Source organism: Cydia fagiglandana, chromosome 11 (assembly GCF_963556715.1).
Source record: "Cydia fagiglandana chromosome 11, ilCydFagi1.1, whole genome shotgun sequence".
In the NCBI taxonomy this organism is placed as follows: Eukaryota; Metazoa; Arthropoda; class Insecta; order Lepidoptera; family Tortricidae; genus Cydia; species Cydia fagiglandana.
The window spans coordinates 2,844,753-2,861,947 of record NC_085942.1 but is presented as its reverse complement, the minus strand read 5'-3'; the positions used below and the strand labels follow the sequence as shown (position 1 = coordinate 2,861,947).

At 38.2% G+C, this 17,195-nt stretch overlaps 1 protein-coding gene across 1 annotated transcript in view; it reads left to right on the top strand.

Moving 5' to 3' along the window:
- Window positions 1-7,445, top strand: part of LOC134668777 (alanine aminotransferase 1-like) — a 57,571-nt gene extending 50,126 nt beyond the window's left edge. Inside the window, exons 9-12 of the mRNA XM_063526236.1 lie at window positions 1,449-1,505; window positions 2,198-2,341; window positions 3,474-3,588; window positions 4,372-7,445. Coding sequence (XP_063382306.1) covers window positions 1,449-1,505; window positions 2,198-2,341; window positions 3,474-3,588; window positions 4,372-4,520 — 465 coding nt within the window. The 3' untranslated portion in view covers window positions 4,521-7,445. The remainder of the gene's footprint in view (window positions 1-1,448; window positions 1,506-2,197; window positions 2,342-3,473; window positions 3,589-4,371) is intronic.
- Window positions 7,446-17,195: the final 9,750 nt, after the last annotated feature.

Sequence of the window (17,195 nt, the reverse complement as noted above, 5' to 3'; positions counted from 1 at the left end):
TGTACGCTTTTGACATTCACGGACCGATTTTGGATTGCAGCCACGCTATTTGGACTGTTGGAAGGCTTGTCAGTGGCCACCTTTACATTATCAAATAATGTAGGTTAAAGTCAGGTCGGTCAGTGACTGATCCAGGCGGTTTTGTATTTCGTCGGTTAACCAATAAATGTTATAACTACCCCAAAATTTACAAATCGTTTGTTTACTTTTATTTAAATACCTAAAGATACAGAATATAGCAAACACAACTTGTCAGTCAGTAAGAACCAGGAAAACCATACTTATATATCTCTTTTGGGTGGTAGTACAGCGTAAGACAAAGGGGTCCATATTGGGTCGCATAATAATTGATTGTCCTAATGTAATGTTACGCATAAAACTCATTTCGCATAATTGTTATTGTACTGGAAATATTAATATTTCTGATAAATTATAACACAAACCTAACCTAACCTACCATATTCTACGCAACCTATGCAAAATATTTTCGAAAATACTTTCTGTTTCAGCTGGAGAAAAAATACGCGAAAGAAGTTTTATGCGTAACATTACATTATGACAATCAATTATTATGCGACGAGATAGGATCCCGTAGGACAAAGACTGTATGATTATGTATACGAGCCCCGATGCAAATGATTTCGTCTAGTTCCGCGCAACAATTTTGTTTATTTTAATAAATTTTACACATGAACATATAATGACCCAGTAATGAGAACCATAATAGCAATGTTTAATGTAGTTTATTTTGATCGTATAATAAAATTGCATGAGACTTTTATTGCTGAAAAAAAGGACTTTTCAAAAACGTTGTCCAAATCATATTGTCCTCTCTTACAGCACTGCTGCATGCATGGGCTCGAAACAAAATTGTCAGTACATTGGCAGAGCCCTATTGCTTTCCCTGGTAATAGCCCTTTTCACACATGTTGTAATCCTACCCGTCAAAAAAAATATAATAAATCATTATTTTTTTCTTTCAGTACAAACGGTATTTCTTGTATTTGGATTTAGTTATTGCAGAGTATTACCATATAAAATTAAATTACATTAGTATAAGCATTAAATATTAGTAATTTTTAAACAAAAACATTATTTTTGAACAAACGCGAGAACCTCAAAAAATGGGGTCACCTGACGAAAACATATGCATCGGGCTCGTATGTTTGAAAGGGGCTTCAAGGGGCTACACTTCCTTCGTCCTGACGTTATCCCGGCATTTTGCCACGGCTCATGGGAGCCTGGGGTCCGCTTGACAACTAATCCCACGATTTGACGTAGGCACTAGTTTTTACGAAAGCGGCTGCCATCTGACCTTCCAACCCAGAGGGGAAACTAGGCCTTATCCAGAGCAAGATTCAAGGGGCTACACTATTATTAGTATAAACTTGCTTAAATGAGACTTACTTACTTTTACTTACTTACTTATTTACATTTTTACTTTTCAGTGCATATCAGCCATGCTGTGCCCCACTGTACTAGGCCAGTCTGCGGTGGATTTAGTTGTAAGTATTATTTTATTTCAATTAAAAATTTAATCTGAGATTCTGAATGATAGAGTTACACCAAGAAAAGTCCGTAGCGATTTTAATAGCCCACGCAGTGCACATGTTATTTATACGTCATAATTTCATAGAAGTTTGATGTTTAAAAAGATCACATGCATTGCGTAGGCTATCAAAATCGCTGCTGACTTTTCTTGGTGTAACTCTATTTGCCTACCCGAAGAAGTGGATACCAAAAAATGTATAAGAAAATTACTAAAAAGCTACAAATCATTAAAGATTGCTAATTTTTATCCGTATAGCAATTCTTGTCTTTGGAAGTCGCTAATGTATCGTATTTCTCAGTTAAGAACAAATAGAGTGACACCTTATATATCAACATCGGTTCAGTAGTTTTAACGTTTGTATTTTTAATGTTTATTACATTAAAAATACAAACAAATTGAGAACTTTTTATTTCGAAGTCCGTTAAAAGTCTCATCTTAATTTAATAACTTTTTTAACTTGGCTAAGTGCCACTTGCATCATTCCACTAACCCGGAGTTAACCGGTTAAACCTGGCGTTACCATGGTTACCAGTACAATTTGACACTAGGTTAACGGTTTAACCGCTTAATCCCGGGTTAGTGGAATGGTGCAAGTGTGCCTAAAAGTATGTACATATCTACGTCTGATTTATAAATTGTTTTCAGGCCAAGCCACCGAGCAAAGGCGAGCCGTCCTACGACCTCTGGATCAAGGAGAAGACAGCCGTTCTAGACTCCCTCAACAAGCGAGCTAGAATGATCGCAGACACCTTCAACTCTATGCAGGGATTCAAATGCAATGTCGTTCAGGTCAGTTAATTTTGTTTGAAATCAAACAGGGACTTTTCAAACCTTAAACTGCATTTTCTGCCCTTAGGCACTGGTCCCACCGCGAGCTAGTAAGCTATGAGCTACCGGCTATAAACACGACCAAAAGTGCACTCCCGTGTAAATAAAAGAGACACGGCGATATTTATAGTTACTCGCCCAGCGGTGAGCTATAAATATCGCCGTGTCTCTTTTATTTACACGGGAGTGCTTATCTTTTGTTCGTGTTTATAGCCGATAGCTCATAGCTTACTAGCTCGCGGTGGGACCAGTGCCTTAGAGTATTAATTTAGGGATAATATATGTTGCATATGTACCTTACTCCAGGTTATAACTGTCAGTATCTTTGCCTGTATCAAGGCGCTGTTGAAAATAACTGGCCATCCACATATTCAGCCATAATTATAGTCAGCTGCCTTTTTACAAGCTTTTATTTAGTTTCACCTGTTCCAATCAATCAATCAAATATTGCAAGTTAAATTTGACCCACTTCCCGGTTTCCGATGAAGCAGAAAAGCGTGTAATTACCAAAAATGAAATTGCCCAAAACTTATTTTCTTTATGTTACTTATTTATCAACAGAGCTCGGCAGGGGTGAGCCATTTTGACGTCACTTATGTCAAGTGTCGATATTAATATAGATACACCTTAGAAAGAAATATTTAAAAAAACACTTTATTAATTATAAATACATTAAAATGACAATGCCTCATGAACAAATAAACTTTAATAATAGCATTTGGATGGATATACATATTATTTGAAGAGGATTACTAAAAAAGCTTGCTATAAAATTCATTTGATTTAATGGCGACGTAAAGATCGTAGCGGAAAAGCAGCCTAAATAAAATAATTTCTTTAGTTATTAAATTACACCACATATACCCTCGAATGACAAGGAATGTCCATGTTGTGCAAACTCTGAAAACGGCTCACCCCCGCCGAGCTCTGTTTATCAATTAATAAATTCTCAATCGAGGACCAGTTCCCCAACCTACATACGCAGCGGCAGCTGACGTTCATGAGGCATCATCTCTCCTTCAATACTTTTGTTGTCGATGAAAAATATAAAATCGCCTTTAAATATTAATTACGGTTCATTATCAATTCACAGGGTGCGATGTACGCGTTCCCAAGTATCGACCTGCCTCCGAAAGCCATCGAGGCGGCCAAGGCTGCCGGAAAGGCGCCCGATGTGTATTACGCCTTCAAACTGTTGGAACAGACTGGTAAATATGTCTATTTTCAACACACTTGCTCGTAAAATATGTTATTACACGTAGACGATGCGGACCGAAATTGATAAATATCGAACGAGATTTTTTATCACATTTGCTAGGCGATGAGGTCCGTAAGTCCTGAATTTCGATACGAAATTAGGCAAGAGTTTTATTTATTTTAATTTTTATCCTCACAAGTGTGATGAAATAGTAGATAATTAAATACAACTAGAGCTTAAACCGACCCATTTCACCCGAGCTAATAAGCGAGGACCGATATAGGTCGAGGATAAAATGTGGCATTTATGCCTGAGTTCCTCCGGAGTCCCCGAGGCCTTTATAAAGGATTTAATTCAAATCGAATTTTGAATTAAAATGGAATACAAGAAGGTTCCAAATTCACAATTGCAATAATGACAAAGGGGACTCTGGAGGATATATACTCGTACTCTGCTTTTCAGTTCGATTGCAAGGAAAATATACAGATATATCCAATATTGAAGGTAATTTTACCGTATTTATTCAAGACTAAAGAGAAACGTACTCCGGCCGGTCGGGGCGCGAAAAGCTGCGGCAGTGGCAGCTTGCATCGTGGATTTTGGACTTTATCGCTAAGTCAATAAGGGTCGTAATAGATGATTTTACTTTATTGTGCCGCTTAGGGTGATATTCCACTTATCCAATTTCTTTGTCCAATGTGTATTTGCATCTCACATTTTGCTTAATGACAGAGTGAGGTGGAATGCACATTGGACAGCTGGAATACCAACCGTATTGTTGTTCTTTCCCCAGGTATCTGCATCGTCCCCGGCTCAGGATTCGGCCAACGCCCCGGCACCTACCACTTCCGCACCACCATCTTACCACAGCCGGCATTACTGCAAGAAATGTTGGACATCTTTAAGAACTTCCACGAAAAGTTCACCAAGGAACACGCTTAAACGCACTACGATTAGGGTTGTTTCACACGTACCACAACTACACGACAACCACAACCACAACACGTGGTCGGGCGCATATTTTGTATGTTTAATGAATAGTACAATTCACACGTAACCACTGCTTAGCCGCATTTTAACGCAGCGACGTGGTGTGGTTGTGGTACGTGTGAAACAACCCTTAGACGAATATCAAGATAAAAGACGCTTAGAGCTAATTTCAAGGGTCATATCGTGGGTGGATGACTACCCACTATGATTTAAAAAAATCATCACCTTCCTCGCGTTATCCCGGCACTGCCACGGCTCATGGGAGCCTGGGGTAATTATGATATAAAAAAAAAAAAATTATTTACAAACAAGAAATTAATAACTAGCTTAAATCTAAAATAGGCTCTTAAGGCAGGCACCAAGGATGCTGGCGGCATTTACTCGCTGTATCGCAATGCTGATACGTTGTGCGAGGTAGCCGCCAGCTCTTCGGTCACCAGTTACGTCAACTAGATCTTTCGCGATTTCTGCGAACAATGTGAACTGGGACCCCATGGACCTAGAGTTTCAATTTGATTTTAAAATAATATTCAATATCGAAAATCTATTTAATATCTATTTTGATTACCACCAACATGCTTAATCAAGTGAATTAAATCCTCGCCAATTGCGTTTCCATACATTTTGTATGGTCTAGGCCGCCTTGTATTTTCTCTCTGCAAACATGTATTGAAATAAACATCATGTCATTGAGTGAAGATTCAATGTGGTCCAGATTCAATAACAGTTATTGTATTTTACGCTCAACACATCACAATAGGTATCTATTTGTATAGATATATTCACGTTTATAATCACCAGTCTTTTATACATTATGTATAAATTGTATGATATTAATATGTATACAATAATTATACATACCGTTATGAATACTAAAATGTGTTTATGCAATAGGTATGGCGCGATAGAAATGACTCTTAGGTGCGTTGGAATCCATTCGAGTAATTGATATTGTATAGAAAATGTATATGTATGTCGGCGGCCGATCGTAAGATCAGGCATATCGTAAAATTCCTAGGCATATCGTGAAACGTGAAAATCTTTGACTCGTTCCCTGAGTCGACGGAGCCCGCGTAGCGGGGCTCCTATTACTAGGCAGTTTGCCCTTCGGGCATCTGAAGCGAACCTATCCTACCTATATATTGGTTTAATGTGACTATAGTCAAAACATTACAATCTGCCTGATCTTACGATCGGCCGCCGACATGTACATTAGGATTGAAAGATGTAAAAAGGGCATTTTCGCGGAAAAAAACTGTGTCTGTACTTTGTTAAAAGATCTGTTAATACTAAAATCTATGATACCAGTGAATTGAAGTGCAGAATGTGTTTTTAATGATTTAATTGGCGTTTAAATAAATATGAAGCATTTTTAACACATTCATTGCCACCCAGCCGAACAAGACGTCCGCGCCAGGCCACAATAATTTCGTCATATAAAACAGTAGTACCACGATTCCGACTATCGGGTATAAAATACCCGATAGTCCGGTTTTCAGAACTGAATGTGTTCAAAAACTACTCAAAAATGTCAAGAAAACCCTGAGTTATGAATTATACTCCATTAAGACGAAAATGCCCATACTCATTAATATTGGTTGTTTAATAGCAATATGTTTAAATAAGTTGCATTTTTTGGTCCTTGGTTGCTTGCTTCTTTGTACCTATAGCTAGAGTTAGACCAAGTAATTTCTGCAACGATTTTGATAGCATATGCAGTGCAAGTGTTATTTATACGTCAAGTTTGACGTTAAAAATAACACTTGCACTGCGTGTGCTATAAAAATCACTGCAGACTTATCTTGGACTTACTCTAAATATTGTTTGCAAGCAACGGACATAATGGATTGTTTAAAATTATATGGCTGTTATTTTGGACTAGCTAGTTGATTTTAATGCTCTTTTTAATGTATATTTTATACACAGTATTTTACTTTACACTTTGTTTTTAATTATTTAAAAAAGTCTAAATCTGGTCGCAGCACTCGTTAGTTATTCATTTTTAAATTGGCAACACTATGATAATTACTATAATTAGATTAGTATTAGTATTAAAATATAATTATTCTTAAATATTCTGTTAACTTCTTTATTAAGTTTCTCTTAAGTCTAGTCGGTGTGCCATTCGACTGTCTAAAGACAATAATTTTGTTAGTCATTCTAAATGTTTTCTTAAATTTTCCCGGTGCATTATAAATGTAAAAGCAATGTCACAGATTACAGAATACTAGAACAGATACGCTACTTTCAACGGCGATAATTTTCTTGACCATTGAGATCTGTAAAGGCCGAAGATCGGCCTCTACGTCTGGCCGAAGGCCGTCTCCGTAAAAGGTGAAAACCCTGATGAGTTAAAATACAACCTAATGTTTTTAAGGGGTTAATTAAGGAGATAAAATACAACAGAATAGTGTCTTAAAAGCACACTAGAGAATTGAATCCTTGTCTTTTAGTTCCTGTTTGTCACGTTCAAGCAAAAATGAACACTAAATATAGGTACTAAAGATGTAATCACAATTCACCGCGCTCAAAAAGTACACGAAATTTTCTTGCGGTAGTAGGTAATTTGAGAGATAAATAATACGGCTAAATATGGATGTCGTAGTATTTGTATGGAGGCCGCTATATGACGGCACCGCTATCCTAGGAAACCAGAGCATAAGTAGCGTATTTGTATAATCTGTGGCTTAAATCTGGTCAAAATCGATAGAATCGATGGTTAATTAAAAACGTAATTGTCATAAATTTGCGTTAACGCGTTATTGTTTATTTTAGATCTAGCAATAATTGGCTGTAGGTAGACATTCCTGACCCTTAAATCTGTAGTTAAGCGAGTTGTTACGCAATGTTGAAATTTAATAAAAAATTGCAAATTTTTGTTCGTCTTCATTATTTAAAAATGCCCCTGTTTAATGATTTATTAGCCAAAAATGTGCGCAGGCGCTAGTTTTTACTGCCGTCTGATCTACCTACAAGGGGAAATAAGGCCTTTTGGTGATTAACTAGTTTATTTCATCCATTTGTGACGTTCTCATTCAAAAGGTACCACTTTGCCGCTTACCATAAAGACGAATGCTTGTATCTTTATACTAATGACCTGTCTGAGCGTCCTTATGGGAAGCGACAAAGTGCCTAAAGTGGTACCTTTTGATAGAGAACGTCACATTTTCCTAAATTCATTAAGTTTCGTAATAGCCTAATACGAGTAATACGGCAGTTCGGTATACTGTGTGATGTAATCGTACGGTCCATTGCCATATACTAGACAGGGGCGACCCCTTGATATAGTACCTATCATACAGGAAAACGGTTGGGATTCACCGATCTTAGACTTTTTTTAGCAATATTGAGACTTGTTTTTGGTGGTATGATTTACTAATGTGCAGGATGAAGTAGTCTAGTAGGTACAACCCCCCTACCTATTTGCGGTATCGTCTTGGGTCGTCCCATTCGTGTTTCGTCAAGCTCTTAAATTAGTCCTATTATTTCGGCTATGACGAAAAACGAATGGGACGACCCAAGACGATACCCTATTTGCTAGACTAGACTAGAATAGATTCTGTGGCTAAGTCTAGCCAAAGAGAGAGTAGTTCGAGGTATAGGTTCACTCTAACGAATCGCGTCTATTACGACATTTAGGACAGATATGACCGCAAGGTGGCGCAAGCGCGAGCAGGCGTCCGTTTCGTAGCGGTGCGCGGCAACTACTATTGCTAGACACCAAAATTGGTGTTGGCCGCATGTACTTGTAGCGATGCGACGAAATCGCGGAGTGAGCCACGCCTGACTTGCTTAGGTAATATCTTTTGTTTCTAAGTAGTAGTTATTTTTCGAATCATCCCTTAAATTATTTACGTGAGCGCCTATGTGTGTGATGGTCACCAGTTATAATACAGGGTGATTCAGGAAACGTGATTATTTTGCAGTTGAGGCGATTTGTGTATCGAGTGTACTATTTTTTCGTACCATCATCTTTGTTAACTGATAATAAATCTTATTACAAAGACCTAAGATCCATCGAACAGAGGAGTTTCTGTTAATAGAAATATACAGGCTGTTTTTTAGTCACCTCCAATAATTGTACGGGGTGAAAATATGGGATAGGTCATACTGAGCAAGTTTTACTATCGGACTAACCCCGAAATCGCGAAAAAGAATTGACTTTCCCATACAATATTAGACCAGCCAAAATGTTTGAAACAGCAACAGCCAATATTTTTTGCGATTTCGGGGATGGTCTCATAGTAAGATTTGCTCAGTATGACCTATATATATATCATCCCGTAAATTATTGTATGACTAAAAACATTCTGTATTTTAAGGGAGAGCGGGGTTAAACGTGCCGATTTTCATAAATTACAAATTTGATCTATGAAAACAGTGTGAATAAGGTATGTGGGTACGCTATATTAAATAATGATTATTTGCGTTTCTGAGTAGCGATATTATTTTGTGCAACGTTAAACAGTTTTTTTACCAGAATTTTTTTTATGAGATAGGTCGGAACGGAACAACTAACCCCGCTATGGGGCGGGTTGTTCCGTTGCTAAAATTTATAACTTATCCGTCAAATATTTAAATCTCAGTTCACACACGCTAAAAGAGTATTTTGCAGTTCGTCGAAATATATATATCATATATGATAATTTGTTGTGTACTATCAACAGATAGTAAAAAAAATCCAAAGCAAAAATGTGATTATCCGTGGGGTTCGTTGTGCCCTCGTTTTTGATTTATTTTCCATAACTACTATTCTATTATAATGGAAGCAACGAAAACGGTTCCTGCAACCGCATAGTGGTCTGACTTTTCGCGACAAACATCATACGAATCGCTCCATGGCTTACTTGCGTTCCTATTCCCATCGGATCAACTTACCTCCGGCACGTTTAACCCCGCTCTCCCCTACCCTGATCCTGACATAAGTACGTAATGAAGTCGAGGTTGTGCATTATCATAATTTCTATAATTATACGTACTAGCAGCTGACTAGCAGTCAATAGATAATTAATACGCCAAGGATATAAAGTACCTACATATGTAGTGGTTCGCTGGTTCATTATTGTAGGTCAGATATATCGGAGCGGCCGAGGTGCTCACAAATATCTAAACATGACATGCATGCAATAAATAATAATGATGGTATAAACGGATGGATGGTACCTATTTCGGGGGAAACTATCAATTATGTGAGGGGTATTTAAGCATTTTTTGAAGAAAGGGTAAAGGGCAAAATTATTTAGGGTGTATTCGGGTAATTCAGAATGTCGAAAATTGTCGGATAGTTCCGAAAAGACACTTTTATTATGATGGAATTTTGGGTGATTTTCATCAGAATTTCGGAATTATCGGACATTCGGAATTACCCAAATACACCTTATATACGCCGTAATGTTTAGGTAAATAAGGTCTCGATTCCTTTATTTTTTCGATGTGTCCGCATTCATATTTTAAACCTTGAATGCATGACATGGATCGTGAGAAAACTATTAAAACTAACGATTTTCAGTGAAACTATTTGCATTCGATTCACGTGCGTTGACACATGTTCTAGCGATGAAAACGTCCATGAAAATACAATTTTTCTCCCTATCTAATATCACTTACTGAGTTTGTTTCTACTTTGAGTGTATAATAAACTGTATAATGTAAGCACTGGTACGTATAGCGTTTCGGATCGAGAAATTCGTTTAATATGTTTTTTTGGGCCAAAATAGCGACCGAATGGACCACATATCACCCGAGGCAGAGGCAGACCAAAAATGAGATGGCGAAACGACCTGGACTCTGCTGTGGTGACTAGCGGGAGCATGCACAAAGCCGTGACGAGTGGCGAAAGACAAGGGAAGCCAGGGGAGGCCTTTGCCCAGGCTACTAAAAAAATATTAGTGATTAGAATCAGGCATTACTTTGCGGAAATCCATATTAATTAAAACCAAAAATATTACTTTGCTAATCCGCGAAAAGATGACGTGGTAGTGTGTAGTGTAGTAGTAGTTTAATAAAATATTATTTTGAAAGTCTCAAAATTAATGTTAGTTCAGAATATCGTTTCTAAATTAGAGCGTAATTTCGATTGTATGCATTAGAAAGAACTTGCAAGAAGGTAAGCGATTTTGACATGTCTTTTAATTGAAAAACGCTTTTTAAAAATCAGTAACTATTACTTATGAAAGCAGAAGAATATAAATGATCGTATTAGATTCATAATTATTACATACTAGATGAAAACCCGGCTTCGCTCGGGTAAAATAAATTATAATAATAGGTACTAATTTTGAATTGAGTAATTATTTACTTTAAGACTTCAAACCTTCATCAAGGCAGTTACATACCTATCTCATCTCCGATAACTTTAAATCCATAACATACAGTTTAACTGGTTTACTAATATGTGGCCGAAAATTGTATGGCAAATTATCACTTCCCAAACTATTTTTCCCATAGTATCATTTGGCAAAACTATCAGATGGCAAACCAATGTTTCGCATATATAACATGTCGCAAATGATTATTTACAATATTATTGTATGGCAAAATATTTAGTTGGTCATGTTTCAAAATGTCTTTTATTGTTATGTCGAATGTATTGATAGGCATAAATTATTTTTCGCCTAATATTGTGATGCATACTACTAAATACCCTAATAATATAGTACTCAACTACTCATGGTACAAATTACAGTAGCATTTTATTTCGTTACGTAGGTAGTTTTTTCGAGATGTGCAGTTCAATGATGGAGGTAGTAATTTTGTTTACTACATTTCTGGCAACAGTTTGTTTTCGTGGGGTCGCAATTCTTACCTAACCTAACCCACTTTTCTGGCAACAGTTCGTTTTCTTGGGGGTCGCAGTTCTAACCTAACCTAACCCACTTTTCTGGCAACAGTTCGTTTTCTTGGGGTTGGCAGTTCTAACCTAACCTAACCCACCTTTCAGGCAACAGTTTGTTTTCGTAGGGTCGCAGTTCTAACCTAACCCACTTTTCTGCCAACAGTTCGTTTTCTTGGGGGTCGCAGTTCTAATCTAACCTAACCCACCTCTCAGGCAACAGTTTGTTTTCGTGGGGACGCAGTTCTAACCTAACCTAAGCCACTTTTCTGGCAACAGTTCGTTTTCTTCGGGGTTGCAGTTCTAACCTAACCTAACCCACTTTTCTGGCAACAGTTCGTTTTCTTGGGGGTCGCAGTTCTAACCTAACCCACCTTTCAGGCAACAGTTTGTTTTCGTGGGGTCGCAGTTCTAACCTAACCTAACCCACTTTTCTGGCAACAGTTCGTTTTCTCGGGGGTCGCAGTTCTAACCTAACCTAACCCACCTTTCAGGTAACAGTTTGTTTTCGTGGGGTCGCAGTTCTAACCTAACCTAACCCACTTTTCTGGCAACAGTTTGTTTTCGTGGGATCGCAGTTCTAACGTAACCAAACCCACTTTTCTGGCAACAGTTCGTTTTCTCGGGGGTCGCAGTTCTAACCTAACCCACCTTTGAGGCAACAGTTTGTTTTCGTGGGGTCGCAGTTCTAACCTAACCTAACCCACTTTTCTGGCAACAGTTCGTTTTCTTGGGGATTGCAGTCATCTAACCTAAAACATGTTGGTACAGTCATCAAATCTGTTAGCGTAGTGGCACCCGTCCATGGAAATATGTAGATACGTTTGTTAAAAAAAAAGCCACCAACAGGTCAAATAGCCATCAAAATATATTATGAAAAGTAAGTATAAATAAAGCAAACGTTTTTTGACAATTAAGAGTTAGCTAAGTTGAAACATTTGCTCAGTGACTATTTGTCTTAATGAATTTTGGTAAAATGAACATCTACTAAATAAAATTGTGATCAAATAAAAAGTATGCGAAGTTTCAATTTTGGCAAACGTTATGTAACAATAAATAGTTAGGTATAATAAAACATTTGCTTAGTGACTATTTTTCTAAATAAATCGTGGTAAAATGAACATCTGCTAAATAAAATTGTGGTCAAATAAAAATTATGCTAAATAATAATATGCTAAGCATTGGTTTGCCAACTAAAAGTACTGCAATAAGTTGGTTGGGAAGTGAAATTAGGCGAAAAATATTTCGGCGAGATGGCAGTACACCAGTTTAACTCTAAACGTACTATTCCAATATATCTTAAAACAAATATGTATGTAATAAAAAACCGGGCAAGTGCGAGTCGGACTCGCGCACGAAGGGTTCCGTGCCATAATGCAAAAAAAAAAACAAAAAAAAGCTAAATAAAAAACGGTCACCCATCCAAGTACTGACCACTCCCGACGTTGCTTAACTTTGGTCAAAAATCACGTTTGTTGTATGGGAGCCCCATTTAAATCTTTATGTTATTTTGTTTTTAGTAGCGGAAGCAGTTATAAAGTTGACCCAAAAATTTTTTATTAAGCTATGAGCTTCATCACATATGTTCCTTGAGTAATTCTAAGCATTTCAAGCCTGGGAGCCAATAAGAAATGTGTGTCTACTCGGATTTGTAATGGATTCAAACTTTCAACCCCTTTTTAACCCTGTTAGGGGATGAATTTTACAAAACGCTGAAATTACTTTTCCTGTCTTTTAATAATATCCCCAAATACAAAGATTCAAGTCCCGCGTTCGAAAATTTTTTTGATATCCATACAAACTTTCAACTCCTTTTTCACCACCTTAGGGGATGAATTTTCAAAAACGCTGAAATTAGTTTTCTTGTATTTTAATAATATATCGTTTTACGAAGTTTCAAATTCCTAGCTTAAAATAAAACTTGAACCCCATACAAACTTTCATCCCCTTTTTAACCCCCTTAGGGGTTGAATTTCTCAAAATCGCTTCTTATCTCTTGTACACTTTATAAATGTAATCTAGTGTGCAAATTTCAACTTTCTATCTTTTGTAGTTTCGGCTCCGCGTAGCAAAAATCTCCAACCAAATTTTTCACCTTTTTACGTTTTTCTTGTAAAATTACTATGAAATTGAAAAAACAAATATCAGCAATGAATTCTACGTCTTTGGTTTATACGAAAATGATACCAAACTTGCCCTAGTACCCACCAGGATCAGAGTAGATTTTTTTTAAAGATGACGGATGGCGGCCGTCTTTGTACCCCACCCTCCCCCCCACTTCACGCTAGAAATGCTTAGAATTACTCAAATATCAGATGTGATGAAGCTCATAGCTTAATAAAATTTTTTTGGGTCATGTATGGCAGCGTTACATAACTGACTCCAGTATAGTATTTGTTGTTATAGCGGCAACAGAAATAAAACATCTGTGAAAATTTCAACTGTCTAGCTATCACGGTTCGTGAGATACAGCCTGGTGACAGACAGACGGACAGACGGACGGACGTTTTACCCTTTGGGTCTCTTCCTTGTCGTATCCTCATGGCTGAGGGACGTGACGAATGTGGACACTTTTCACCAGCGCTCTCCAAGCCACTCTGTCTTGGGCCCAGTGCATGCTAGCCTGCAATGTGGCGTTTGCGTACCCTGGCGTACCCTTTGGGTACGGAACCCTAAAAAACCTAATCTAACCCACGTTAGGTTTTTTAGGGTTCCGTACCCAAAGGGTAAAACGGGACCCTATTACTAAGACTTCGCTGTCCGTCCGTCCGTCCGTCTGTCACCAGGCTGTATCTCACGAACCGTGATAGCTAGACAGTTGAAATTTTCACAGATTATGTATTTCTGTTGCTACTTACATATCACGGTTCATGAGATACAGCCTGGTGACAGACAGACAGACGAACAGTGAAGTAAACTGAAATAAATGTCATATACCTACTAAGAAAGACCGGCCAAGTGCGAGTCGGACTCGCGCACGAAAGGTTTCGTGCCATTACGCACAAAACAGCAAAAAAATACGTTTGTTGCATGGGAGCCCCACTTTATTTGTTTTATTCCGTTTTTAGTACTTATTAACCGACTTCCAAATCTCAAAGAAGGAGGTTATCAATTCGGTTGTATGTTTTTTTTTATTTTTTTTATTTTTTTTTATGTTTGTTACTCCATAACTCCGTCATTACTGGACCGATTTTGAAAATTCTTTTTTTGATTGAATGTATATGCATACAGATTGGTCCCGTTTTTGTCAAAATCCAGTTCTGATGATGGGATCCATGAGGAATCGAGGGAACTCCTCAAATCTTAAAGGCATACACATAGTGATTTTTGGTTTTTTATCAACGAATCAAGCATATACATCCAAAAAAGTGACATTTGATGAAGTAGAACTGCTGATGATGATCAGAACGGAACTCTTCAACGACGCATAGTTCACGGTTGGCGATTTGTCCTCGTCGTTATGTTTGTTAAGCAAGTTAAGTTTTTAAGCCACATTTTTGTCAAGCTCGAGTTCTGATGATGGGATCCATGAGGAATCAAGGGAACTCCTCAAATCTTAAAGGCATGCGTATAGATTGTTTTGTATTTTCATCATAAAATCAAGCATTTACATTAAAAACTGTCGCATTTGATGAAGTGGAACTGCTGATGATGACCAGAACAGAACTCTTCAATGACGCTGGTACACGTTTGGTGATTACGTATTTCGATTTTGACTTGGACTGGGACCCGGACTCGGACTCATACCCGGATCCGGTTCGGACCCGGACCTGGACTCGGATCCGGATTCGGACCCGGACTCGGAACCGGACTCGGACCCGGACTCGGATCCGGACTCGGACCCGGTCTCGGACCCGGACACGGACCCGGACTCTGACCCGGACTCAGACCCGGACTCAGACCCGGACTCGGACCCGGACTCGGACCCGGACCTTGACCCAGAAAACCACTATGATACCTTAACTAAATAAGCAACTATGATTACCTACCATAAAATTAATGTAGGTATAAAGTACGATGATGCCAATCTTACTAGCCCCTCCCGCTTAAACCCCCGTACACCGCACGGCATGCGCCATTAAGTGGGTTAGGTTAGGTTTGAACTGCGATCCTCACAGAACCGAACAAGGATTAGGTTAGGTTAGAACTGCGAGCCTTACAGAAACGAAATGCTACTTGAAAAGTGGGTTTGATTAGGTTCGAACTGCGATCCGCACAGAACCGAACTGCTATCTGAGGAGTGGGTTAGGTTAGGCTAGAACTACGACCCTCATGGCTCCTCTTCACGATGGGCCAACGCCGGCCACTCCAAGGGACGCATTTATGCGTTAGAGGGAGCAAGTGATAGTGCATGGCTGCGTCCCTTGGAGTGGCCGGCGTTGGCCCATCCTGTAGAGGAGCCATTATACAGAAGCGAAATGCTAGTAAAAAAGTGGGTGGTTTTACCTCCTTTTCTACATAGTGTACCATCTACAATAATCTTTCATCGGCCCCCATGGAAGTCGGTTTTTTTTTCTTAAAAATTATTTGTTGTTATAACTGTCTAGCTATCACGGTTCATGAGATACAACCTACAGACAGACGGATAGAGGAGTCTTAGTAATAGTAGGGTCTTGTTTTTACCCTTCGGGTACGGAACCCTAATAAAGTGTATAGATTTGTAACACAGCAGAGATCTAGTCTTTCTAGTGACTAATAACCTTGTATGCTTGTTTGCCACCAACATGGCATTTAAAACATATTAATAAAAACTTACTCATTTCATCGGTCATATACAGCCTAGTATTGGCTTTAATATATATTGGGTCTGAAATATTTTTTTTATTTAATTTTTTTGTATGTATAGCGGCAACAGAAATACATCATTTGTGAAAATTTCAACTGTCTAGTTATCACGGTTCATAAGATCATGAAATACAGACAGACGGACGGACAGACGGACAGCGGAGTCTTAGTAATAGGGTCCCGTTTTTTACCCTTTGGGTATGGAACCCTAAAAAGTGACCAAGAGCTCCAGTGCCCCAGGCTGGAATCGAAACAGCATCCTCTGCTATAGCCGCTGGTGCCTGTGCCATTTGGCCACCGGACCCCAGCGGCATAGGTCGAATTTTTCCAAGTATATGCACTTCTTACTGAAGGCCCAGCGTTCCACCTGGCCACCCCTAAGGTAAAATTGAAATTATGTAGAATTGGGATTATGTAGAATTAAGCTTCTGTAAAATTGAAATTATGTAGATTTGGGAATCTGTAAAATTGAAAATCTGTAGAATTGGTAATCTGTGATAGGAATCTGTAGAAATGAGACTAAACCCTTAGTAATGTGGTAATAGGGGTCCCGTTTTTAGCCTTTGGGTGCAGAATCTAAAAATCAACCTTGTTTTGGTACTATGTACTAAGCTTCACTATGACTCTGAAATTGTAGCAGTAATTAATTTTGTTTTAGTTGTCACCTGACGATTTATTTAAGTCAAACTCTGAAGTTATCATTTTACACTTTTATTTGAATCAGCATAAAATATATCTTTTTATATATACTATATATATACATATATATATATATATATATATATAAATCTTATATTCAACTTACATTGACTCCAGAGATTACTTCTTCTTAAACCTTGTGTTTTCCCGGCCTAGCGCCGGGGTCGGCTTTCCTGCTTAGTCTTCTCCACTTTGCCCAGTCTTCGGCATCCACTCACATCACTCAAATCACTTATTATTAAAAAATTAGCTTCATTCAATTCACTGATAAGCCTCAAGTTTGATTCTTTGAAGTTAATCTAAAACACAAA